Raw genomic sequence first — 24,785 nt, 5'->3', positions numbered from 1 at the left:
ATCAGGTGTGGCAGCAAGTGCCTTTTTCCATGAGCAATCTTGATGGACCTGATTTTACTTCAAACACATTTTCAGTGTGTGTGTGTGTGTGTGTGTGTGTGTGTGTGTGTGTGTGTGTGTGTGCAGAGGCCAGGAGAAGGCATAGGATTTCCTGGTACTAGAGTTATAAGTGGTTGTGAGCCACCATGTGGTTGCTGGGAATTGAACTCAGGTCCTACAGAAGAGCAGCCAGTGCTCTTAATCAAGATGCTGCATCTCCAACTCTGTTCTTTTTAAAATGTGACACAGTATCTCATTAAGTTGCTCAGACTGGCCTTGTATTGCATGCATTAACCTTTCTTGGGGAGTTGTGAACAGAGGTCTGTTTACCCCAGGTAGGGCACTAATGACAGACCAAAGAAATGGCTTCATGCAAGTGAAGCTTTGTGGAACAATGAGTTGAGTTGGGGTGACTCACAGGATCATGGCTGAGGGGTTACACACAAGAGTGGGGACAACGTACTGGTCACAGTGCTGCCTAAGAAGGGTCCTCCCTCCCGAGCAACTGTGAGCTGCTTGTTTATCTTTCTGGGGGAGGCCATGTATTACAGATCGTCTACTGCTTCCTAGACCCTTTCTCCCCTTTATGATAGAGTGCTTCTTAGTCCAATCTTGTGAGTGTCTCCCGTAGATAATCAGAGATATTATGGTAGCCATGGTCAGGGGTCTGGAGTTCAGAGAGAGCAACACCTTGAGTCTGTAATCTTTCTGCCTCAACCTCTCCAGCAGCCTGAGTTACAGGTCTATACCTTTATTTTTTGGCAGCATGTCTGACTTTTCCCAGAACTTCCCAAGGGTATATCTGCATAGTGAATGGGGTGTGAGGTGGCAAGCAGGGCTGCTGAGGGATGTGGAGTGGAGAAGTGTTTTGGGAGGGCTGCCTTGAGCCATCTAGTGCAACCACTGCAGTGGCTTATAGAGGCGCTGTTTGCTCTAAGTAGATCTATTTGTAACCTGTAAAGGAGGGAGGTATAGGGTGCTGTGAATAGCTGGCAGGGGCAGAAAGGATGGGCTGGTGCTGAGAGTGGGATCTCAATAGGGTCTCTGAATATATGGGAGCTAGTTAGAGCTCAGGCATGGGAACATGGCATTGATGGTGACCTGCAGGGTGTAGGACCCTTTGAACTGAATGTGATGACACACACCTGTGATCCCATCACTTAGGAGGAGGAGGCAGGAAGATTTAGAGTTGATGGGGAGGTTCTGGAGCTCAAGGCCATCCTCAGGTATTGTCTGGGACACATGAGACAAATATACCTGCCTCAAAAAAGAAAAAGACCAACAAGAGCTTTAGTGTGTAATCCATTTAGGCTGAAGATGGAAAGGATCCCATCCAGTGTGCCTTAAGGAACCCAAGAGATGCTCAGGACAGGCTGAATCAGGTCCAGGGAAGTTCAAATAGAATCTTAAAGAGAGCAGAACAAAGTTGGAAGATTGTACTTTAGATATTAAAATTTACCACAAAGCTATAGGTGTCATGATACTAAGTCTAGGCAAGTCCCTAGAAACTGAGCAAGTTAATGGTTTCTGAGGATTTGGGGATCTGTTGGGAGAGCGAAATTTAGAAGATAATAGATTCTGGCCAAGGAATGCCTAGTGTGATGCTGATAGTGGTAACTGTTGACATAAGTTTGTGACTGTCCTGAGAAGCATTGAAGTGCACTTAAAATGGTATATGGAGTTTGCCTCAATAAGCTTTTGTTGTCTTTTGAGCCAGGGTCTCACTCAGTCCAGTCTGACTTCAAACTCCCAATGTATCCTGTAAATGAATTATTCTTAATATAGATGTAAACAGTGAATTAAAATGGTGCCTGTATTTCTCATGCTGGTCCCTAATAACTACACAGAGAAACCAAGATTTATTTAAAATTGCACCTAGATAGCTGAACAGTTAAGTGATCTACCTTTGCCTTCTATGGTAGTCTGACCACCTCACAGACCAACCCTTATACTTACTTGCATATTACTATTGATCTGGCCCTTTGGGCTTCAGGTGTGTTTCCATGGTCTCTCTCTCTGGACCCCTTCCTCATGGCTCCAAATCCTTCATCCTCCTCATTGATCTGACTCTCCTTCTCTCCCTCTCTCCTCTCTCTGGTTGGCAGACTTCCCGCCCTATTCTCTATACTGTCCAGCCATTGGGTGATCAGCATTTATGGACAAGGCAGAGAATAAATAGTAAGAATTGTTACACACACTTTAGACAGGAGAGTCTTGGAATAAGCACTACAATTCCAGGTCCAGATGGAGACAAAATGTGAGGAGAGAGAAATCAGCATTTGAATAATGCAAGCATAAACTTTACACAGTATACAAAAACATTATGCCTACATTAGCCAGAGCTGGCCTTGAACTCCTCAGCCTCCTGCCTTTACCTCCCAAGTCCTGGGGTCACAGTGTGTGCCGCATGCCCATTTTATCAATAATGCTTTTAAAAAAAGAGAACCTAATTAGCTTAACCCTTTGAGGGTTATATAGCCACGGTCCAATCTGTTTGAATGAAGAGATGGCTATTTCTCTAGGTTGGGGGTGGGGGTGATACTGTTCTCAGGATAGGAAGATGGGAAGACACTAGAAGAGGTCATGTCCACACCTTACTTGCTGTGGGACTAAACTGATCTGGTCAGATCTTCCTCTTCCTTCAGTTGGTAATGTAGGTCCTACTGAATTCTGAAGAGGCGTTTTTTTAGGCTGTGGCTCTGCTTCCAGACAGGTCGAGTAAGTAGTCAAACCCATACTCCAGGGTCTAAGACTTTCTGCTTCTGCCTGTTGGCTGAAGCAGCCCTTCCTCCTGAGGCCTGTTCTCTGCTCAGCAGCAGACACTCCTAGCCTGTGTTTTGTGTGTGTTGATTTCCTCTGCTCCCTCCCCAGGGACCTGGTGTCGCTGATACTGAGATAGCCCTAGAGGTGTCCCTGAGGCAGGAGGTTCTGAAGACGAGGTCTGCCCCGTGGGCACTGAGCGTTGAGATGTTATCGCGTGCTATTCAGAGGCTTTCTAGCCACTGTGTGGAGAAGGGACCTTGGCTTCTGGCATTTGAGAGACAGGGAATCTTGTTCAAGGTCATCGGCAAAGGTCTGTGGTGAAGGTGAAGTTTGAATCTTGTGTTTTGATCCATGAGGGTAGAGCTGTGTGTTCTCAGCTCATATCTCCTGATCAGGGGTCATGTGTTTAGAGTCCTTAGCCACAAAATACTCCACCTTACAGCCCCGACCTCATGTGCCCAACTCCCTGCTCAGATGCCCAGACTGAGAGGGGCCTAGGGAGCCTGCATGAGCAGGACTCCACCCTCGCCCCAGAGGCTAGGACTTAACTATTGTTGGGGATGCAAGGAACGTGTGCCTACACGGGAACATGGAAAGGGGGTGATGGCAGTACCATGCAGGAGAAACAAACTTGAGTTGTGGGTTGGCAGGTCCAAGTTCTAGACCTGGGCTAACAAATGGGCAAGTTAGTAACTTCTCTGGGTGTATAAAATGGGACAGCTGGATCAGAATGGCCTCTCCCTCTCTAGCTTTAACATGCTAGCTATATGCATGGCCTATGCCCCGCCCCCTTTCAATGGTGATGATCAAATCCAGGACCTGTACATGCAAGGCAAGATCTCAACCACTAGACCACATTCCAGTCTTGCCTTATGTCCTTTATGCCCTTTTGTATTTGGGGTGGGGAGAGGAGGGGAACCAGAATGATGGCAGATGCTCCCTGCTGAGCAAGTAAATATGCAAGCTTTAAAGACTAAGCCCTTCATGTTTTGGATCCCCAAGACTGGACGTTGGGCAGGCACTAAAGGAGATTCTCAGTACAGGTTCGCTGAACGATGAAACTGGGTTATATGCTTATCCCATCACAAGGAATTAGGATCCTAGATAGAAATAAAAAGGCAGAGGCAGGTGGAGGGATGCAGGTGGAAGAGGAGACATAGAGGTAGGAGGATGGATACAGGTAAAGTAGTCAGCATGTAGGAGTCCCACACCTTCAGTCTGCTCTGGGGGCTGGCTTAGGACAAAATAACTTAATCAGTCGACCTACTTTCTCCCAGAAGAAATCCCCGGAAGGAGTGCCCCTCACTCTGTCTGTGTCTGTGTGTCTGTCTGCCTGATGCATGGCTCCAGTCACCTGAGATGACTTTTGTGCCCAGGGATAGCCACAGTGACCAAATGAACATGAGCCTGGATGAGGACTACTCGCCTCTACTGCAGGGAAACATCATGCTCAAGTGCCCCAATCTGAGTCTATTATCTCGTAGGAGAAAGCACCTAACTGGAGGTTGGAGAGATAGATGGCCCAGCAGTCAAGAGCACTGGCTGCTCTTCTAGATAACCTAGCTCAGTTCCCAGCACCCACATGGTGCCTTATAACCATCCATAACTCCAGTTCCAGGGGTTCTTGTGCCCTCTTCTGAACTCCTCAGGCACCAGGCACATGGAGTGTGCATACGCACATGCTGGCAACACGTACTTTTACACAGAATAAAATAAATTCATCTCGAAAAACGGAGCCCAGCTGCACACTTGATGGCTCGCGCTTGGCCCCTTGAAATGATATCTTAGGAAGACAGACAGCACATGATGGTCCAAGTGCAAATTTGTCTTTGGATTTCTTCCTCGAGGGAGGGAAGCCGAGGTCTGACCTGGGGTGAGCATGCTGTGGCTTGGCCTTAGGCAGCCATTGATGTTCTGAGTTGATGATTTAAGCAGCTAAGGGCTCAAATTCTGTTAGAAAAAAGATAGGCACACAGATGGGAACAGGCATTGTGTCAGTGTAGCTAGCTACCCCTGGTCACTAGCACCTCTGAGCGTAGCCGCTGTAGGCACTGTGCAGGATAGCGCATACCACCTGTTGGACGTGCCTCTTGCTTTGTCATAGCTCTCTACATGCTCTCCCCCCCCCCCGCCCATTTTGGAAACAGGGTCTCTCCATGTGACCTTGGTTAGCCTGAAAATCACTGTAGAAACCAGGCTGACTCAAGATGACCGATTTGCCTTTCTCTGTTTTCTGGGTGCTGAGGTTAAAGGTGTGCACCTTCATACCAGTTGTTGTTGCTTTTGTTTTTTTCCGCCAAGACTTGCGTGCCAGCCTGTAAGGGCAATGTTCAGTCTAGGTGATTATCTCTGCAGACATCTGCTCTCTTGGTTCCCTTGGTGCCAGCCTGTGACAATGTCATCAGAAGGGAGAGCTAGTGAAGCCAGGCCTTGATTGTCTAGGTACCAGTGTGTGTTCCCAGACTCTCCAGAGAGCCCATTTCTCTGCAGTCCATCATTGATCCCTACTTAATGGCTCTTCTCATACTCAGAGCCTTATTGCCTCCCTGAAACTGAACCAATTCCTGAGTTCCTCACCTCTACAGAAGGGACCCACGTCCACCCAGGGCTCACTCTCTCTAGTCCTTCTACCCTTCTCTGGTCTGCATGGTTTTATTGCAGGGAGGCAGTAAGGCTCTGAGTCAAGGGTCATGATCAGCAGTTCATTTCTCCACTGGCTGGCAGATCTTTATTTACTGTGGGTTACAAGAATTTTTCGGTCACCACAAGGATGTTCTAGAACTTTCTGTGGTTGACTCATCCTAGCTCCAGTCCTACACACCGAGGACACTCGCAGAGGGTTTCCTGGGCTTGCCAAAGACATGGGGAGCTCGAGGTTTTGTGGGGAGACGATTGAGTCAGCCCAACCAACATCTCTTGGCACCTTCATTCCAAAGCCCCTGTCAGGTCAGGGATGGTGAGAGGGTGAGAAGTGGGGTGGGAAGACAGTTTGTCCATGGCAGCCTTCAGCCCCATAGGGAGAGCACAGACAGTTGCCATGGGATGTAGCAAGGGCTCCCCCGTTCTGGAGACAATAGGCCTAGGCTGTCTCTAAGGGTGTGTGAGGTCAGTGGTCCAGCGGGGGAAGAGCGGCTTGGTACTGCATCACTGCATCCTGAAGGCTCTGAGGTGTGAGGCAGCGTGGGTGGGAGGACCTGGGAGCTGTTGTTCTTGCCAGACAGGAGACTGGCTGGTTGGGCTGCCGGTAGGAGTGTGGCTGGGCTGTGGGAGAGCTTGGCCACAAGGAGAGGGCTTTCTGAAGGGGTGTGAGTGATCAGGTTCAGATATTTCACAGCACGCAGACCAGAGTGGGGTAGTAGTGTGGGTCCCCTTGGTAGAGATAGAGAACTCAGGAATCTGGTCAGTTTCAGGGAGGCAACAGGGCTCTGAGTATAAAACCTCTCTGTCTTTCCTGTTCTTTATCCTGTGTTTGGGGTCCAGGAATTTATACATGCCAGCCGGTAGAAGGGAATAGAGAAGGAGGGAGTGGAGGGCTAGAGGAGCTGGTATGTGGCAAGGAGTCAGAGGGCAGTGCCATCTTTATGGCCCTGCAAGCACAGTGGGGTTATGTTTACTCTGGCCCCCCAACCTAATAGCTTCTGGTGTGCCTTCAGTGAGTGAGCTCATTGTGCCTGGCAGTTGGTGCCCAATGTTGCTGGGAGCCATAGGGGAGTTCTTTATTTCCATGTCCAGTGTTAGAACCTGGGCTGTTAAATTCTTTAGGATGGGTCCTGAGCATGAATAGTGTTAGTGTGTGTGTGTGTGTGTGTGTGTGTGTGTGTGTATGATCACCAATGCAAGTGGACATGAGCTTAGAGGGCCCATGTGGGTGCCCGTGTGGTGCCTTTTTTGGCTTTAGCAAGTTCCTATGGTAACCACGAACATGTCTGTTTTGGGATCTGAGTCTGGGGCGGTGTGAGTGGCTACCAGGAGAAGCAAGGCAGGCGGGTGCTTAGCTGGCAATTGGGCTGTGTCCTGATTTTATTGCCAGGCACTGGGGAGGTACTCGGAGGTGCCATTTGCTAAGTGGCAAGTTCTGCAAACTCTAGGGACCTATGCGCTCCTAATCTCACCCTGACCAGTCCCATCATGCCCAGGAAGCTTTGGTGAGTCCATGTTCTGATTTCTAGGTGGTGGGTGGTTACTGATGGCATTAAGTTCTGGGGTCTGGGGCACCTTCTCTGGTGGGTGTGGGACAGCAAAGCAAGATTCAGCTGATCCCTGGATCCCGGGCAGGGTTTCTTCTATGTGGCTAGTGGAGTCGTGGAGTCAGTGAGGGAGGTAAAGACAGGGGTGCAGGAGGGTGGGAGATAACTTGCTTGTGGCCTGCTACTCTAGGCTCATTCTCCCTTCAGTCTCCTTTACCCCACTCATTTTCTGGAAGCCTTGGGGATCTCCCCAGATCTCTCAGACCCTCAGTTCTGCAAGGCCTAAATGGGAGACTCTGAATCCTATGGAAGGAAGAGGAAGGAAGTGGACAGTCTATGCTTTGTCTGAGACTCCCTGGGAAGCAGATTCCAGAGCACCAGTCCTGGGAGCCCTGAGAGAAGAAGGAAGTGTCAGGAGACACCCTAGGTCTTGGGTTCCTGGAGGCTGAGGACTTGAAGCTAGCAAGGCAAACTCGCCATGCCATCAACTCCCTCGGCCTCAGAAGCCAGTCCGTTAGCTTACGCTTGGTTGTCTCCAGTGTCAGGGAGCTCATGACATTTTTAAGGGTGCCTGGTTTATTACAATACAGTTCTGCTTGCTCACTGTTTTCCCGTTAATTTCATTTTGAATCTCTGAAACTACCGTTGCATAACCAGTCACAACCCTCCTCCTCAACAAAGCTAGTCCCCCTTTCTCCTGAGAGCTCTGCAGTGCTCAGAAGGCTCCCTTGTGGCTTGCCTCTTCTCTTCTCCTGGTTGACCAGCCTGGACCCTTCTCTGTGTAGGCTTTCTCAGTGCCTGTACTGCGTTTTGTTGGAAGTTTTCTCGGCAGCCTGCATCAGCCCTACAGATACGAGGCATGATCTTGGTAAGCTGCCCAGGCTGGCCTTGAAGTTGTGATCCCCTTGTTGCAGTCTCTGGAGTGCCCCGACTGGTCTTGTTAATCTTACTGTTAATGAGAGCTGCTTTGCTGGAGGTCTGGAGTTTGGGCAAAGTAACTTGCAAGCTAAGAAAGCATATGGACAGGCTTTGGGTTTACCCGTGTCTGACCTTGGCCTTGATGTGCTTAGCCCTAGCCTCTGTTCTTGCTTCTGCAGCTGATTCCCCAGTCCCTATCCTCGGCTCCCCTTTCCCCTTTACAGCTCCTGTCCCCTCAGTGGCTGCCTGATCATTTCCGGCTCTGTTCCCAGGCTGACTCCCTCCCAATTAACCTTTCTTTTTTTCATATCCAGTGCTTCCTCCCTCTCCGGGCTGAGAAGCCTCTGACTCATGTAGGGCTGGTCCTCCTGTCTCCTAATTCAGGCCCATTATCTCCTGCCCAGACAGTGATGGAAGCTGGGAAGTTTATCTCCTCCCCCCTGTCTCTGCCAGTATGATCAAGTCCTCATCTCAAAAGCCACTTAACTGTCCTGGTCTGGGGAGTCAGATGCAGGTATGCAGACTCCTTTAGTGCTTGTCTCCAGGAGCTGTTGTGGGGTCGGCCCCCATTTCTGGTAGGGGTGAGGTTGGTAGTCATGGCTCTGTGGAGCTTGCTGGGACTTCTCTTTGTGGAATGCTCATCAACCGTCTTAGGTTCACCGCCGCATAGTAAGATCCTTGCTTTCTTTCCACCAGGTAGTGAGTGATCTCCAACGGTCTGTGCATCTGGAGAGTGTCATCTGGTGACTGTGAAAATTCTAATCGCCAGCCAGGTGTGGTGGGTGCTACAAGCCTGTCCTTCCAGCTCTCAGAGGCTGAAGCAGGAGGGTCTGAGTTCAAGGCCAGCTTGGGTTACAAAGCAAGGCCTAGTCTCTGGGAAACAGGCAGACAATAACAATAAAGTCAATGTCAATGGAATCAAAGGGTCCTGGAGGAACCTGGCACCTGCACCTTCTCAGGACTCATGAATGACATTTGTAGGCAGTGAAGTTTGAGAACCGCTGTCTCCGGGGACTGACAAGCGTGATGGTGGCCCATGGGTCAGGTGGGGCCCCAGGTGGGTCTGTCACTCTAATCCAGGGCTCGACTCTTCACATTGGTCTGGATGGTCTCTGGGGGGGCAGGAGGTGGTGTCTGTCCTGGCCCCTGTAGGATGTCTAACAAAACCTCCGGATCTCTACCCACCTATTGACAATACCCCACCTTCCAGCTGTCACAAGGATAACTATCTCCAGCTTTAACTGAACTTTTGAGCTCATAGCCTACCATCCATAAGCACTCTCAAATGTGCTGAGAGTGAACAGCAGCTCCCAACCAGTGGGTTACTTTGTAGCTCTCTGTCTAAAGGCAGTCTCGGTTTAAATCCTGTCTCTGCCTGCTGTCTCTGCCTGCTGGATGACCTGAAGCAAGTTAGCAATCTCAGATTCAAATCTCACCTCTGTCAGTTTCTGGATTTGTTTTCTTGCAAGTATGCCTCCACCCTTCCTTTCCTGGTTTAGCTTCCTCCACTCCTGGTTGGTGTCCTCAGCCTCCTGGAGCAGAGAGAATTTCTCCGGTCAGGGGTACAGTGAATGCCATCTCTGCTATGGCTGTCCTATGGCTTCTGTCTGCTCTTATTCCCTGAGGTCAGAGCCAGCAAGAGCTTTCTGCAGTGTTTGTTGCCCTGGCCAGGTGGCTTCCCTCCCTACCTCTGGCTGAGCTGTGAATAGGCAGGCTACCCACTGTGTGAGCCTCCACCCCACACCCAACTCATTCTGAGAGGGTGGAGTGGGCGGAAATCCTCGCCTGGCAGGCCACAAAGCCACATAACTGACTTGCGGGGGGGGGGGGGGGGCTGCCCTGGGGAGGAGGATGCTGACAGCAGCTGGCTTGGCCTGGACACTTGCTTTTAGATGCCTGTGGTAGACAGGAGCTGTGGCTGCATGAGGAGTTTCACAGGCCCCTTTGTTACTGAGCTCAGGAGTTGGATTCAGGAGAGACAGCCCCACCTCCATTCTGCTATGACCAGTGCAGGTTGAATCAGTGGCTGGTTATTCTGCTGGAGAGGCAGCTCAGTCCAGGGGCTGGGTTAAAAGGCAGCTCCCTGGGCCCCATCTGAGGGATTCTTCTTTATCACCCTTGGGTGGGGCTCAAGAAGCCTTGGTGTTTGTTACCGCGGCAGGACGTAGTACTTGAGGTGAGGTATGCCACAGTTGCTTGGGATCCAGTTCAAGGGCTTTCACCTTTGGGTCTGGAGAGATGACTCAGTGGTTAAGAGCACCCGATATTCTTGCAAAGGACCAGGGTTCAATTTCCCAGCATCCACATGGCAGTTTACAACCCTCTGTAAGTCCAGTTCCAGGAGATCTAGTGTCCTTTCCTGGCCTCTCCAGGCTTCATGTATGCATGTGATGCACAGACATACATGCAGGCAAACACTAATACACATAAAGTAAAAATACATTTTTTTTGTGTTTTTCTTTTTTTTTCTTTTGTGGGTTTCTCTCTGTAACCCTGGCTGTCCTGGAACTCACTCTGTAAACCAGGCTGGCCTTGAACTCATAGTTCTCTGCATGCCTCTGCCTTCTAAGTGCTGGGATTAAAGGGTACACCTTGGCTAAAATAAGCAAATCTTTTTTTTTTTTTTTTTTTTTTTTAAGCTCTGTTCCCACAGTGCAGATTCAGTGGCCAGGTTCGCATGCTCTGGGCGTACTTAGGGAAACCACACAACCTTCCTGTGCTCCAGTTTCTTTACCAGTGAATATTAATAGTGCTACACACGGCGCTGCTGTGAGCTTTGAGCGTGATAGCTCAGGGGGAAGTGTGGAGCACGGTGTCTAATCATAGTGCTTCTGGCGGCATACAATAGTCCTGGGCTGTGTGATCACATTCGGAACAGAACGACATGCCCATAGGACTGTAAACACCCCCACAGACCCACCAGGGCAAGCTGGATTGATGTGGGCATCCACTCACGCCTGCCCAATGACGACAGAGGTCACTAGACAGTCAGGAGGCACTGGGGGCAGACGTGTGTGTGTACACAAAGCCCCGAGGACTGGGCCTTTCTCTTACTCACATGCTGGTATTATTCCCAGAGTAGCAGCACCTGGGCTGAGCTCTAGGAGCCCAAGGTGCCCCTTGTTTCCATAGCAACCACTGTGCGGCAAACAGGAGAATGAGGGGGAGGGAAGATGGAAAGCCTGCACTGCCGGCTTCCAGGGCCTTCCTGCCTTCCGAGCTGGCATCCTTCTGTCCTCTAAACTCAGGACTTTCCCTTCCTTCTCTCCTTCCTCCCTCCCTCCCTTAGGTAGTGCTGTGCTAGACATCTGGATACTTGAGGCCCAGAACGGACCATTGCTAACAGTTTTGATGTGGATCTGGAACTTAAACCTGGCTTCTCGAATGCCAGGCAAGTGCTCCAGCCTCCAGCCCTGAGCCACACCCTCAGCTGACAGCTAACATTTTAATCTAACATTCACTAACTCTTTTTATTTTAATAAAATATATATAATAGAAAAAGTTTCCTCCCTCCCTCCCCTTCTTCCCTCCCTTCCTTCCTCCTCCCTTCCTTCCCCAACTCCCTCTCTCCCTTTCTTCCTTCTGACAGAGTCTTATCTAGCCCAGTCTGACCTTAAACTCACTATGTAGCTAAGAGAAACCTTGAACTTCTAACCCTCTTGCCTCCACTTCCCAAATGCTGGGATTACAGACTTGCACCACCATGCACGGTTTATGCAGAGCGAGTGTCCATGCTAGGAACTACACCCCCAAAACATACCTTGTTAGCCCCTTAGGTGCATCACTCAGTGGCATTAGGCACTCGTGCCTTGCTGTGCATCAGTGTGCACTTTATCATCTCTGCACCCACTCCCTAGTAGCTCCTCATTCCCTCTCATCTTCCATCCCGTGGCCACCATTCCTCTGTCTGTCTCTATGAGTTTCAGACAAGCAAAGCCATGCCATATTTGCACTTTTCCTGGATGGCTTATTTCACTTACTGTAGAGGCTTCAAGATCCATTGGTGTTGCAGCACATGTTAGAATTTATACATACATGTCTGTGTATGTATGGTATGTTCCTGTGTGTATGGGAGCCAGGGTAGTATAGATGTCTGTGTCTCTGTGTGTTTGGGGCCAGGGTAGTATAGGTTTCTGTGTCTCTGTGTGTATGGGGCCAGGGTGGTATAGGTTTCTGTGTCTCTGTGTGTATGGGGCCAGGTATGTGTTCCCCTGTGTATGGAGGTCAGGGGTTGATGTTTGGTGTCTTTCTCAGCTGGTCTCCACTCGACTACTCTTCAGCTCATTTATTTATTTTGTTTCCCCTTAGTTTTTGAGACAGTCTTTCATTGGCCTGCCAGTTCTGCTAGATTGGTTAGTCAGCGAACCACAGGGACCTCTGTCTGTGGCTCCTCAGGGCTGGAATTACAGGTGTGCACTCCAGTGCATATATATATATATATGACAGGATCAACAGGATCAAGGATATATATATCTCATATGGATGGGAATTGAACCCAAGTCCTTATGCTTGTTTGGCAAGCACTTTATAGGCTGGGCCATCTCTTCAGTTCCATATGATTATCTAGAAGTAATCTGTGGTTTTATGTATGTAATTGACCTTTCTGGGTTTTACATCCGCAGAGTCAACCTATCTTGGATTGAAAATTCACATAGTTTTGGACAGAGACTCACCATGTAGCCCTGTCTGGCCTGGGACTTGCTCTGTGGATCCGGCTGGCCTAGGATTCATAGAGATCCACGTGCTTCTGTCTCTTGAGTGCTGGGCTTAACAACATATACCATCACGCCCACAAATACATACATTTCAAGCCATACCTGCATTGCACCGATGCAGACCCCTTTGCTTGTTATTATTCCTGGGATGACACAGTGTAACATTTGCTTACACAGTGTTGTAGTGTGTTAGATGTCATAAGGAATCCAGAGAAGATGGGCTTCATACAGGAGGAGGTGTGGACTCCATGTGGATACCAGCCGATTCTGTATAAGAGACTTCAGCATCTTTGGATCCTGGCATCTTCTGGAGTTGATCCTGTCCTTTGAGACTACTATTAGAAATCCACACATGTGCCATCCTTACAGATGCGCATCTTTAATCTCAGTACTCTGTAGGCAGAGGCAGATGGATCTCCATGGGTTCCAGGCCAGCCTGCTCTACTAGTGAATTCTGAGACAGCCAGAGCTACATAGTATCAAAAAAGTAAGTCATACACGTGACATCCTTTTGACTTTTTCCCATGGTGCCCTATTGGCCAGGTTGTCTGGGTTTGGAGCTAGGCCCTGCCTCTTACCAGCCCTAAGTCCTTGGAGGGGTTATTTAATTTCTCTATGCCTCAGCTTCCTTATTTGTAAAGCACAAAAGTGTTGTTTGGGGTATGAAGTAAGTTTGCATATGTCCATTGCTAAGAATAGTGCAGGAGCATAGAGTCCATCAGATGTGCACATGTGTATGTGACTGATGCTATTATAGCTCTGAGTGTTCCCTTCCTTGGGGATTCTGAAACCTCTAAGGACAACTTGTAGTTCCTTCTTTCGAATTGCCAGTCAGAGTCTGTTTGTACATTTTGCATCCTGCATGCCTGGATCCCGAGATCATTTTTATGTTTTGATCTCTCAGACTCTGTTTCAGTGGCTGTCCCCATCGGACCCTCTGTGCATTTGTGAGAGATGCCTGTGGCAAGGGTAAGAAGGGATGCCATGGGCCTCAGATCTGTGTGGTACTGACAGAGGGATTTTAACCACCCACCGTGTCTCTACTGCCCTCGCCCTCACAGTCGTGCAAGCCCAAGTCTGATCGGCAAAATTACACTTTCTTATCCCGAGGGCACTAATAGAATTCTGAGTAAATGAATGGAAATTCTCTTTGTGCAACCCTCAGATCACAATGTCTGCCTCCTTTCAGTTCCTCCCTGTAGGTCTGGGTGTGTTCTTGTATTCTCTCTCTCTCTCTCTCTCTCTCTCTCTCTCTCTCTCTCTCTCTCTCTCATTTTAAAAGCTGGATCAAAAGTATTTTCCCATACTGGTACAGCCCTTCCCCATCTTTAAAAATAGTGTTTTCTTGATTATAAAAATAGTACACGCTCACTGTGAGAGATTTAAAAAAAATATGTACAAATGTTGAAGTGAAAAAAAAATAAGAATAGTCCATAACCCACCATCCAAAACAAATTGTTCTTCTTATTTATGGTGCTGGGGATCGAACCCAAGGGGTCATGCCTGCAGAGCCACTACCAAGCCGCCAAGCAATGTCCCCTCTACACATTACTGTTTTAGTGTCTCCTAATAGTCTTTTGTTTGTTTGTTTGTTTTAAAAACGTGTTATATAATGTCATTTCAACACTGAGCGATCTTTTAAAAGGTGACTCAGGGTTTGGGGTGTGGCTCAGTTGGCAGAATGCCTGCCGAGCACATGTGAAGGTCTGGGTTTGATCCTTAGCACCACATAAGACCACATTCCTGTAATCTTGTAATCTAGAAGGAGGCTGCAGGAGGACCAGAAATTGGAGGTTATCCTCTGCTGCATGGCAGAAGTGAGGTCAACCTGGGCTACACGAGACTCCGTCTTAATACCAAAGCAAAACACACACAAAACAAAACCCCAAATCAAACAATGTACACCCCCCCATGATTTAAAGTGCGACTTACCCTGTGATAATGGGGTTCCATAGTTAATTTAGGTATTGCTTTTTTTTTTCCTAGATTTTAATGTTTTTAGTTTTGGCTATAACAAATTACACAAAGGATCTATATATAATTTTTTGTTAATGTGTTTTTGACTATTTCCTTTGGCCAGTTACTAGTGAAGGTAAACCAACCTTCCTCCCTCCCTCCCTCCCTCCCTCCCTCCCTCCCTCCCTCCCTTCCTTCCTTCCTTCCTTCCTCCGTTTGAATATTTGCCTTGAATATGCAAGGCCCTAGTATCAGAATAAACAAAGAGAGTACATCTTGCTTCCTGGGACAGAGTGCTCAGGGCTGACCCATTTAGACAGACACATAGAACACTTGAGAACATAGTCACCATTGCAGACAGTTCTGTTAGGCAACACTGGCTGAGACTGAAGGCCAGGTTCCCAGGTCAGCTTCCAAGAGCCAGACAAGCCCAGACATTGTACCCAGTCTGTGACCTGTCTTCACCTCCAAGGACAGGTATCAGAGGTGTGCAAATCCAGTGACACTAGATGGCACCAAGGAGACAGCCACAAACTGGTATGATGCAGCTGGTAGCTCTCAGAGCCCTGCCTCCTGAGGCCTGGGACAAGCGCAGAGAGCTGTCACCTTAGGCGAGTCCTAATGTTTGGCTAACATTCAGTGTAACATGTCAGGGGCCTGGCATATCCTGAACACACACACTCCAGACTTGACTCTAAAAGGTTACTCAGGGTCACATACACACAAACACTCCTAGTACCATATCCCACTACAGCCGGACAAAATCAACCATGATGTCGCAGAGCTTGCCATGTCCCCTCCTGTCCTCTCTAGTGCTGGGAGCTGGCTCTTCTCATTCCTCCTGTCCCACCCCTATGTCATTTTATTTTTGAGGCATGGTTTCATTTTGTAGTTCAGGCTAGACTTGAACTTGTGGCGATCTTCCTGCCTCAGCTCATGAATGTTGTGATTTCAAAGTGTATGTTACCACATTCAGCTATGAGGAAAAAATTTTCTTTTCCTTTTCTTTTTTATCTTTCTTTTCCTTCCTTCCTTTCTCCCTTCCTTCCTCCCTCCCTCCATTCTTCTTTCTTTCTTTCTTTCTTTCTTTCTTTCTTTCTTTCTTTCTTTCTTTCTTTCTTTCTTTCTTTTTTTCTTTCTTTTTCTCTTCTCCTCCTTTTNTTTGTGATTCTAGAAATCAAACCCAGCATCTCCCACACGTTAGGCAAGCATTTGACCCCTGAGCTTCATCTTTAGACCCCCTCATCTAAAATGGAAGAATCCATGCCTCCGGGAGAATAGAACGGACCTGCCCTGGTCTCATGACTGCTACAAGCTGGAGCTGGGATCCCAGGGGTTTTCTGCTTCTGCGTTCTGCCTCTGATCCTCCTTTGCTGGGAAGGCCCATGTGGTCACTCTCAAATACAGTTCTGGGAAGGACAGACTTGAGTCGTACACACGCAGGCGTGCACCCAGGCGGCAGGTCCCACTGAGGCTGGATGCTGATGCTGGATAAAGGGCGTGTGGGAAGTAGAGTGAAATAAAGTGAGGGTTGCAGCTTCTCTGGGTTATGAAAAATCTCCAGTCACGTGTAAAGTGCTGTACCTGGGAGCAGCCATCCCGGGTCCAGAATGTTTGAGTCTTCTGGGGACAGAGGGCAACGTGGGGCTGGTTCCTGTACCTGATCCCTGACATCTTGTTGGACACCCTCCCCCAGAACCCCAAGTTCCTAAGGGAAGCCCCATCACCTTGGGAATTGATGCACACCCATTTTCCCTTGGGAACATGCTAGTTCCAGAGAATGGGAAGGCTGTGTTTAGAGTAGATGTGCCCCTGTGTTGTCTGTGGGGCTAGGGCTAACTCACTGGAATGGGATGGCATCTGGTCTTGTTAAGGGGGAGCCTAAGGGTTTTACCCACATGGTGTGAGCTCAGGAATTTGCTAGGATTCTAATTCTGTTGAGAGCATCTTGCTGGGCTGGAGAGACACTTCAGCAGTTTAGAGTAGAGTAAGTGCCATCCTTTCAGAGCACCTGGGTTCAGTTTCCAGCACCCACATCATGTATCTCACAGCCATCTATAACTCTAGCTCTAGGGGACTCAACACCCTCTTCTTAGGGACTAGGTATGTGATACATGGTAGCAAAACACTTAGACACTTTAAAAAGGCGGGGGAGGGGAGGGGAGAGAGAGAGAGAGAGAGAGAGAGAGAGAGAGAGAGAGAGAGAGAGAGAGAGACATTTTACCTTTGTCTTTTCTTGCTCTTAGTCTCTGTGAGTGTTGAGTGAGTACTATTGTTTGCAGGCAAGGGTCCTGGGGATACACACTGGTGTGGGCTTTCAGACCTCAGGGACCTGTGCCTGTATGCCCTTCTGTATTTCTAGTTCAGGATGCTCACACAAACCCAGTCAAGGTGAAAAGAGGTGGTGGCTGTGCTTCCGAGTGGCCCTATCATCAGTGGGGTATCAGGAAGAGTGCAAAGATAACCATGCTTTGAGCAAACAGAGTGGAGACACAGTGGAAATGAATAAGAAATAGTACACTGGTTACAGCAAGGAGGAAGACAACCAGAAAGAAGTGAGGTGAGGTACCCGCACTTCTGAAGGGAACACCCGGAATCTTCCAGGGGTGCCTCTGTCCAGTGTCTAGTCTCAGTTACAAACTTACCATGCCACCTTCCCACCCAAATCTAGGCTGTGAGCTAAATACATGACTGTAATCCTGGTACTTGAGAGGCAGAGGCAAGAGGATTACCATAAGTCTAAGGCCATTCTGAGCTACGTAATAAGACTCTCACTCAAAAAACTAATCAGAAAGAAGAACAAAAAAAGAGGCGGGCAGCACTCTTGTTACTGTAGAGCCTGCCCCGCAGGCTGTGCTCTAAAGAGACCTGTGTTCTTCCGAAAACAAATGAACAGAACAGAAATCTCAGGCTTGCCAAGAGCATCTCTTCTGCTGGTCCCAGCTGGATCATTTTCTGTTCAGGGTTTGGGCAGGAGGAAGGGAGGGGAAGGGACTTGGCTGTGACAACTGGGTCAGAACTGGAGCTGGGAATCAAGCACCCCAGTGCTCTGTGCCTTTGATGGAGCTGTCAGTGCCAAGGTCGGACAGAGACAGGAGGGATGTAGGTTGTCCTTGTCTCATGAATATTCAATAAGCACCCACTTTAAGCCTGCCCTGCTTCAAGGGCTGGAATTCCTTTGTTGAATCCTAGCTCCCTTAGTCATTGCTGCGGTCATGTGAGGGCAGAGCCCTGACCTCCCCACCCTGAAGGTGCAGATGACAAGATTCTTTGTCTCACTGGGATGTTTAGGATGAAATAAGCTAACACACTAAAGGTGATACAAAAGGCACTCAGTGTATCCCTTTGCGCAGTCCTATTACAGAAGATAAAGAGGAGTCAGTTGCAAATGGGAGCTGGTCTTGCCTGCAAAGAGTTCAGGCTGTCTAGGCTTAGTAGTCACCCCAAAGCATGAGTTAATCCCTGTAAAGATTTGGGAGGAGTGGGAACTTCCTTCCGGAGGGACAGCACGTGACAGCCGAAAAGGGAATTCTCTAGGAGTTTGGAACAGAGAGAACATCCAGGATCCGGGGTCAGGAAGTGTAACGAGCTGTTTCCAAAGCAGTGTGTCCATCTCCACGACCCAGAGGAAGAATGTGGGAGGATGTATTGTAGGGGTATGGGAAAGTCTGTTCAGGGGTGTCTGAATGTGGGGCTGAGGTGACAGGTGGCCTGGAAGTGAGCTGCTTCCCTGGAGACTGGCACAGCAGCTTTGGGCATCCTGGGCTGAATTAGGGAGGCCGAGGCACCATGAATGTGTTACTGAGGAGGTGGGGCTGAACCTCACGGTGACTCAGGGCTGCAGGCTACACTAGTGGTCCATCTCAGACAACACCTCAGAGTGTGAAAGGAGTTCTGTAGAAACTGGGTCTCGTGCTTGAGGGATTTGCAAAGAGGGTCTGCTGTGTATGTGAAGTCAAGCCGGTGTGTGTGGGAGTGTGACACCCTTGACATAGAAGTAGAGTGAGTGGAAATCTGCAATCCATCCCTGTGGCCTTTGAACTCGGGTCCTTGAGCTCAGGATGGCTCACCCTGGATGAATGCAGAGTCTCATATCCAGCTGGCGGTCCAAGCTTATTGAGTGCAGTTGGACAAACGGACAACTCACACGCCGGCAGGTGTTGTGGTATTTTCTTGTGGTGAGAGCTGGAGCCTATGTGCTTCCAGACAATGGCCTGTGGTAAGGAAACAGTAGGGAAAGGACCTCCTAATTTATTTATTTTGGGGCTTCTTAGGTAGGGTCTCACGTTGGGTTGCTATGTAGCCAAGGGTGAGCCTTGGTCTATCCTCCTGCCTCCACCTTCCAAATGCTGAGATGTATGTATGTGTATGTATCATCATGCCAGACCTGGGGTTACATTAGACGAGTGGTTAACAAACAGCCTTTTTATAGAATTGACCATTGAGAGGACCAGAGGCAAAGAAGGACTGGGTGTGAGAATATCTGGGGGTAGGGGAGGAGCACCCTGGGACTGGAGGACTGGGAACCGCTGGTACAAAGGCCTTGGGGTGGGAACTGCTAGGCAGCCATGAATGTGAACGTGAGGTGAAGACCACTCCAGTGGTGGGTAGGCTGGAAATAACGACAGTTCTCCTTACTTCCAGAAGGTGGCAGTGTTGTCCCAGGACTACCTGCTCATTTGGTGGCCAGAGGGATGTATAGAACTAGACAGCTTTGTGAGTAGGAACCTGAGCCGTCATAAGTTTTCTTCTGTCTCAAGAAGTGGCAAATATGAAAGTTCTGACTAGGGCAGATGAGCACGCCATAGATCTTGTTCGTGACATGCCTTGCCTGCCTCCCCCGACCCCCACTTCCCTTCTCTGCTTCTTTACTCTGCTCCCCGCCTTCTGTCTCTGCTCCCTCTCTTCATTGCTCGCTGGTGCAGCTGGCTTCCATCTCAAAGATAATTACTTGCTTTCCGGTGCCTCCCAGATAACGGGGACTGTTCCTTACCCCAGTGCCTGCCTGCCCCTCCTCCCAGGAGCTTCAGTTCTCAGTGAAAGGCTGAGGCTGACTGAGGTCGTGACCCCTCCCCCGACTGAGAATACCCACTTCCCTTCCACTTACTGTCACTCGCAGCTCTCCTCCAGCACTCCAGCAAGTTCCTGCTGCCTTTGATCTGAGGCAGCCAGAGCTCCTGCTGCAAAGGGAGACCCAATAATCAGGCAGAGACAGGAGACAGCATCACAGCACTGCTGTGAGGGGTCACTTCATCTACAGAGATAAAACTTCTCTACCGTAAGCTCTTTGGTTTATTTTTATTTTTATATTTATATTTATTTATTTTTGTTTGTTTGTTTGTTTTTCGAGACAGGGTTTCTCTGTGTAGCCCTGGCTGTCCTGGAACTCACTTTGTAGATCAGGCTGGCCTCGAACTCAGAGATCCGCCTGCCTCTGTCTCCCGAGTGCTGGGATTAAAGGCGTGTGCCACCACGCCCAGCTTTTTTTTTTTTTTTAAAAAAAAACTGGGATGTAACCCCACCTCAGCGGAGAAGCACCTGAGTTTTATTTTATTGTGGCAAGAATGCTTAACATGAGATCTGCCATCCTAGTTGATAACACTACCCATTATTCTTGACCATAAGTAAGAGTTTCTTTGTGTGTCACGCGTGTGTTAGGTATAGGTCATAGGTCAATCTCAGGTGTTGTTACTGAAGAGCTGTGTACTTCAACTTTTAAAAAATAGATTTTTCTTTCTTTCTTTCTTTCTTTCTTTCTTTCTTTCTTTCTTTCTTTCTTTCTTTCTTTCTTTGGTTTTCTGAAACAGGGTTTCTCTGTGTAGTCCTGGCTGTCCTGGAATTCACTCTGTAGACCAGGCTGGCCTCCAACTCAGAAATCCACCTGCCTCTGCCTCCCAAGTGCTGGAATTAAAGGCATGCGCCAACACTGCCCAGCTAAGACTTATTTTTTAATTTTCGGGTGTTTTTTCTGCCTCTGTCTGTACACCACATTCATGTAGTGCCTGAGGAGACCAGAAGAGGGCATCAGATCCCCTGGATCTGGAGTTGCAGGAGTCTAATCTGGGTACTCAAGAAGAGCTCTTAACTGCTGAGCCATCTCTCCAGGTTCCATCTTGATTTATTAAAGATAGGGTCTCATCGGAACCTGGAACTTGCCAATTAAGCTAGGTGACTAGCTTGTGAATTCCTGGAATTCACCTGTTTCTGCCTCCCCGCCCCCATCCCTCACCAGATTCCAAATGTGCACCACCATGTCTGGCTTTATGTGCGAATGCTGGGAATTGAACACAGGTCCTCAGGCATTTGCATTTGTAGCAAGCGTTTTACCAGCTCAGCTATCTCTCCGGCTCTTGCCCCACCGCTGTCTCTCAGAGTCTTGCGCATCCTAGGCAAACCTTTTCCCATTGAGCTGTGGCACCAATCCCCAGGTATCTTTTTACTTTTTATTTTGAGACAGTGCCTCCCTGAGTTGCCCAGGCAGCTCCAGGACATGTGACTCTCTTGCCTTTTGACTGGCTGGGATTACAGGTCTGCACCACCATACCTGCCATGCCCTTAGAGCCTCCTCCTGAGTGGGAAGTTCAGCTCCTTATCTTGCCACAGACTTGGAGATCATTGGTTAGATTTTTTTTTCCTCACCTTCATTTGCAAAATGGGGATGATAATGGTAATTTCACACGGGTTGGGTTGTTTGAAGTGCTTCAGCTATACCTGATAGACCAGGTGATAAAACTCCATGTTATTAACTTTCTTTCTTTCTTTCTTTCTTTCTTTCTTTCTTTCTTTCTTTCTTTCTTTCTTTCTTTCTTTCTTTCTCTCTTTCTTTCTTTCCTTCCTATCATCTATTATTACATATTATTATTTATCAACTAATGATTTTTTTTTTTTGAGACAGGGTTTCTCTGTATAGTCCTGGCTGTCTTGGAACGTGCTCTATAGACCAGGCTGGGCTTGAACTCACAGAGATCCACCTGCCTCGGCCTCCCAAGAACTGAGATTAAAAAGGTATTTATCACCATGCCTAGCTGTAATATACTTATATTTATGAAATATTAATTTACTGTATTATAGCAGCATAATAGTAATACATCATTAGTGTTACTTTTTACTATTAACACCATTATTATTTGTGTGTGTGTGCCGGCACATGTGGTGTATGTGGGTGTGTGCAGGTATACTCACCCATGCTGGTTGGTGTGATAGAGCCAGAGGCTGGTATCAGGTGCCTTCCTCTACCACTCTCTACGTTGTTTGTTGAGGCAGGGTCCTTCATTGGGCTGGAGTTTGCTGATTAAGCCACAATCACTGGCTGGAGACCTCCCAGGATCTGTCTGTCTCCAACCCACAGTGCTGGCATTTCAGCACATGCTGCCATGCCCGGTTCTGACGCAGGCACCGGGGACCTAAACTTAGGCTCCTATGCATGCACAGCAAGCGCCTAGTGCACTGAGCCATCTCTCCAGCCCTAATATATTCATACCATGGCATGGCATAGAAGGGTTGGACTCTAGTAACATGTGACTGTCACTGTCTAATGCAGTTTGTTGGTCTGTCGAGAAAACAGGCCCAAGGCTGTCAATTCCAGCAGAACTCACCTTCCCACATCAGTGCTGTGTAAAACAAAACAAAACAAAACAAAACAAAACAAAACAAAACAACCCGTTGGTCATGTGGGTCAGGCTGTATGCCCCAACCAGAAGGATAAAGCGGGCTAAACAGCCCTTGTCACAGACCTCTCTCCTTCACCCAAGAACCATTTGCAAGTTTGAATTGACCCACATTCTGTTCCAAGTGCCCAAGGGGACATAGTGGTCACCTGTGAAAATTCAGGTTCCCGGGCTTCGTTCTGAACTGAATTGGACTTTGGAGGGCCCTGCAACCCTCGTCATGGATGGTGGCTGGAAACCCTGCATGTTGGTGGGTCTCATCTGGCATCGCTCTCCCTACTCACCCGAAGGACATCGCTCTTGTCCTGAGATCAGGTTTGACGATGGGAGGGACTGGCACGGAGGACCCTTGAACTCATAGATCACCACACCGTCTTTCTCCAGCCGTGGGTGATGAGATGGTCTTCTCTCCGTGGGCGCTTAGGTCACTTGTGCTTCTCACCCCCAGAAACACCTCTGCAGTGGCCACCGGGCGGAGTTTGGCACAGACTTATTTCGGTAAGGGCACGTGCCAGGGCTGAAAGAACCGGCCTAAAGAATTTGGATTTATGTGTTTAAGATTGCTGCTAAATATACCCACGGTGCCATTGAGAGCATTGTCATAGTGCTGACTGGAGCTGTTTACTTATTTATAGCTTACTCTGAACAGTAGATGTATTTATATGGTTCAAACCCAAAGTGATATAAAGATAGATATGGTGGGAAGAAGGGTCACTTTTATTCTAGTCAACCCCACCCTCTCAAGCTGATTTATGAGGCTGTTCCCAGCACATATCGATATAAAATATAAGTATATAAGTCCACATAGCACACACAGTTTTGCATCTTGAGCAGAAATGCAGCTCGAGGATCTTCTCACACAGTTGGGATCCCCCTCCTCCCCGACCCGTCACCACTTGCTTTTGAAATCACTGTGTAGTATTCTCCATGTGAATTCGCTTGTAGAGGCTGATTATTTCTTCCAGCGCTGGGCACTGAACTCAGGGCCTCACACATGCTCAGTGAGGGCTTTACCACTGAGCCGTGCCTCCCCAGAGACCTGAGAATGCTTTTAAGAAATTTAACTTGACACTATGGAAGTTGTAAAAAATAAAATTAAAAAAAAAAAAAAAAAAGATGCATCCTCCTAGCTAGACCTTCAGGATGCAAATGGTCCTACAAAGGATGGCTATTACCTTGCCTGTAGGAACAGGGAGGTAAGAAGTGGTCCTGCTTCTTTGGGAGGCTGATGATGGCTTGAAGCCAGTTCAGACAAGAATGTGCAGGATATCCAGATACCCACCCCCAGGGGGAAAAAAAAAAGCAAAACACATTTTCTTTTAAAAGAATCAAGACATAAAAAGTAAGGCGTCCTGTGGCCTTCAATATCAGACCCGCGCAGGGTTTGGTTCGTATTTTTCTGGCTGACTTTGAGCCCTTTGAGTTCTTCCTGTTTGTGGCTGTCCAGATGTATAAGTCCTTTGGGAGTCAGGTGGACTCTGACTTCTGAAGTCCTCACACCTCTTTGGGGGTCTTTGCAGCTATCTTGGGAGAGCTCTGTAGACCAGAGTTAGCTGGAGAGCATGCTGTGGAGACGTTGCATGGACTCCCTGGCTTTGCATCCTGTCACGGTCCCAAATACCCACGTTCTGTCCCAAGTGCCTTCTTGGAAGCCACAGCTTGAAGTCTAAATATATCCCCTTTGCAGTCTGAAACTTGTTGACCAGTTCTCACTAATCCAGGCTATTGTCTATCTCAAAATCCAGGGTCCGGTTCTAATAACTGCATCTATGACAGGCCTAGAATGAACGGGTTGACTTTGGGTACAGCTTTTTCCACTCATACCTTCCTCCCGAGAAAGACCATCTTGTGTAGGGTTTTACCTTCAGTTCTGCACCCTCCATGCCCCACTCATCTCTCTCTCTCTCTCTCTCTCTCTCTCTCTCTCTCTCTCTCTCTCTTGTTGGGGGAAGGGCTACTCTCTATTTTGCACCTAAGAAGATGGCTTAGGACAGGAACAGATGAGGGCTGGAAGGTGGCTCTACCACCACTTTGCCTGGAGTTCTGTGCATACCTCTCTGCTGGGCTGTAGACTGCATGTCTGCTCCTGTGTATATGCCTGACCCTTTGCAGGAACATACATTCATGGGCAGATCTCAGGGCAAATACAAGAAAGGAAAATATTTACTTATTTGTTTTTGGCTTTATAAGATAAGGTGTTTCTATGTGGCACAGACGGCCTAAGATTCACTGTAAAATCCAGTCTGGCCTGGAACTTATGCTCCTGCTTCCTCAGCCTCCTGAGTGCTAGCATTCTAGGTATAAGACTTTCTGCTAGATTAAAACAAAACGTGTGTAAGTATTATGTGCATGTATGTGCTCTTGTGTGTATGCACGTATATATGTAAACACATGCATGTGGAGGCCAGAGGCAAGAGGTAGACATCTCTTTTTCTTCTTCTTCCTTTTCCTCTGCCTCCTTCTCCCTCCTCCTTCTCCCTCCTCCTTCTCCCTCCTCCTCCTTCTCCTCTTCCTCCTCCTCCTCCTCCTCCTCCTCCTCC

General features: G+C 48.3%; 1 protein-coding gene across 4 annotated transcripts in view; it reads left to right on the top strand.

Moving 5' to 3' along the window:
* The window catches only part of Rap1gap2 (RAP1 GTPase activating protein 2), a 204,300-nt gene that overhangs the window by 24,194 nt on the left and 155,321 nt on the right, over positions 1-24,785 (top strand). Inside the window, exon 1 of one of the 4 annotated variants that reach the window (XM_029545730.1) lies at positions 6,857-6,947. The exons of 2 other annotated variants lie outside the window; for them this stretch is intronic. In XM_029545730.1, the coding sequence (XP_029401590.1) occupies positions 6,931-6,947 (17 nt within the window). In that variant the 5' untranslated portion in view covers positions 6,857-6,930. Of the gene's footprint in view, positions 1-6,856; positions 6,948-7,727; positions 7,858-24,785 lie in introns of those variants that run through there. One more of the 4 variants, XM_029545731.1, reaches the window with a different exon arrangement.

This window comes from Mus pahari, chromosome 14 (assembly GCF_900095145.1).
Source record: "Mus pahari chromosome 14, PAHARI_EIJ_v1.1, whole genome shotgun sequence".
NCBI lineage: Eukaryota > Metazoa > Chordata > Mammalia > Rodentia > Muridae > Mus > Mus pahari.
Note: the sequence above shows the minus strand (reverse complement) of the source record. Positions and strands in the feature narration are given on the sequence as shown.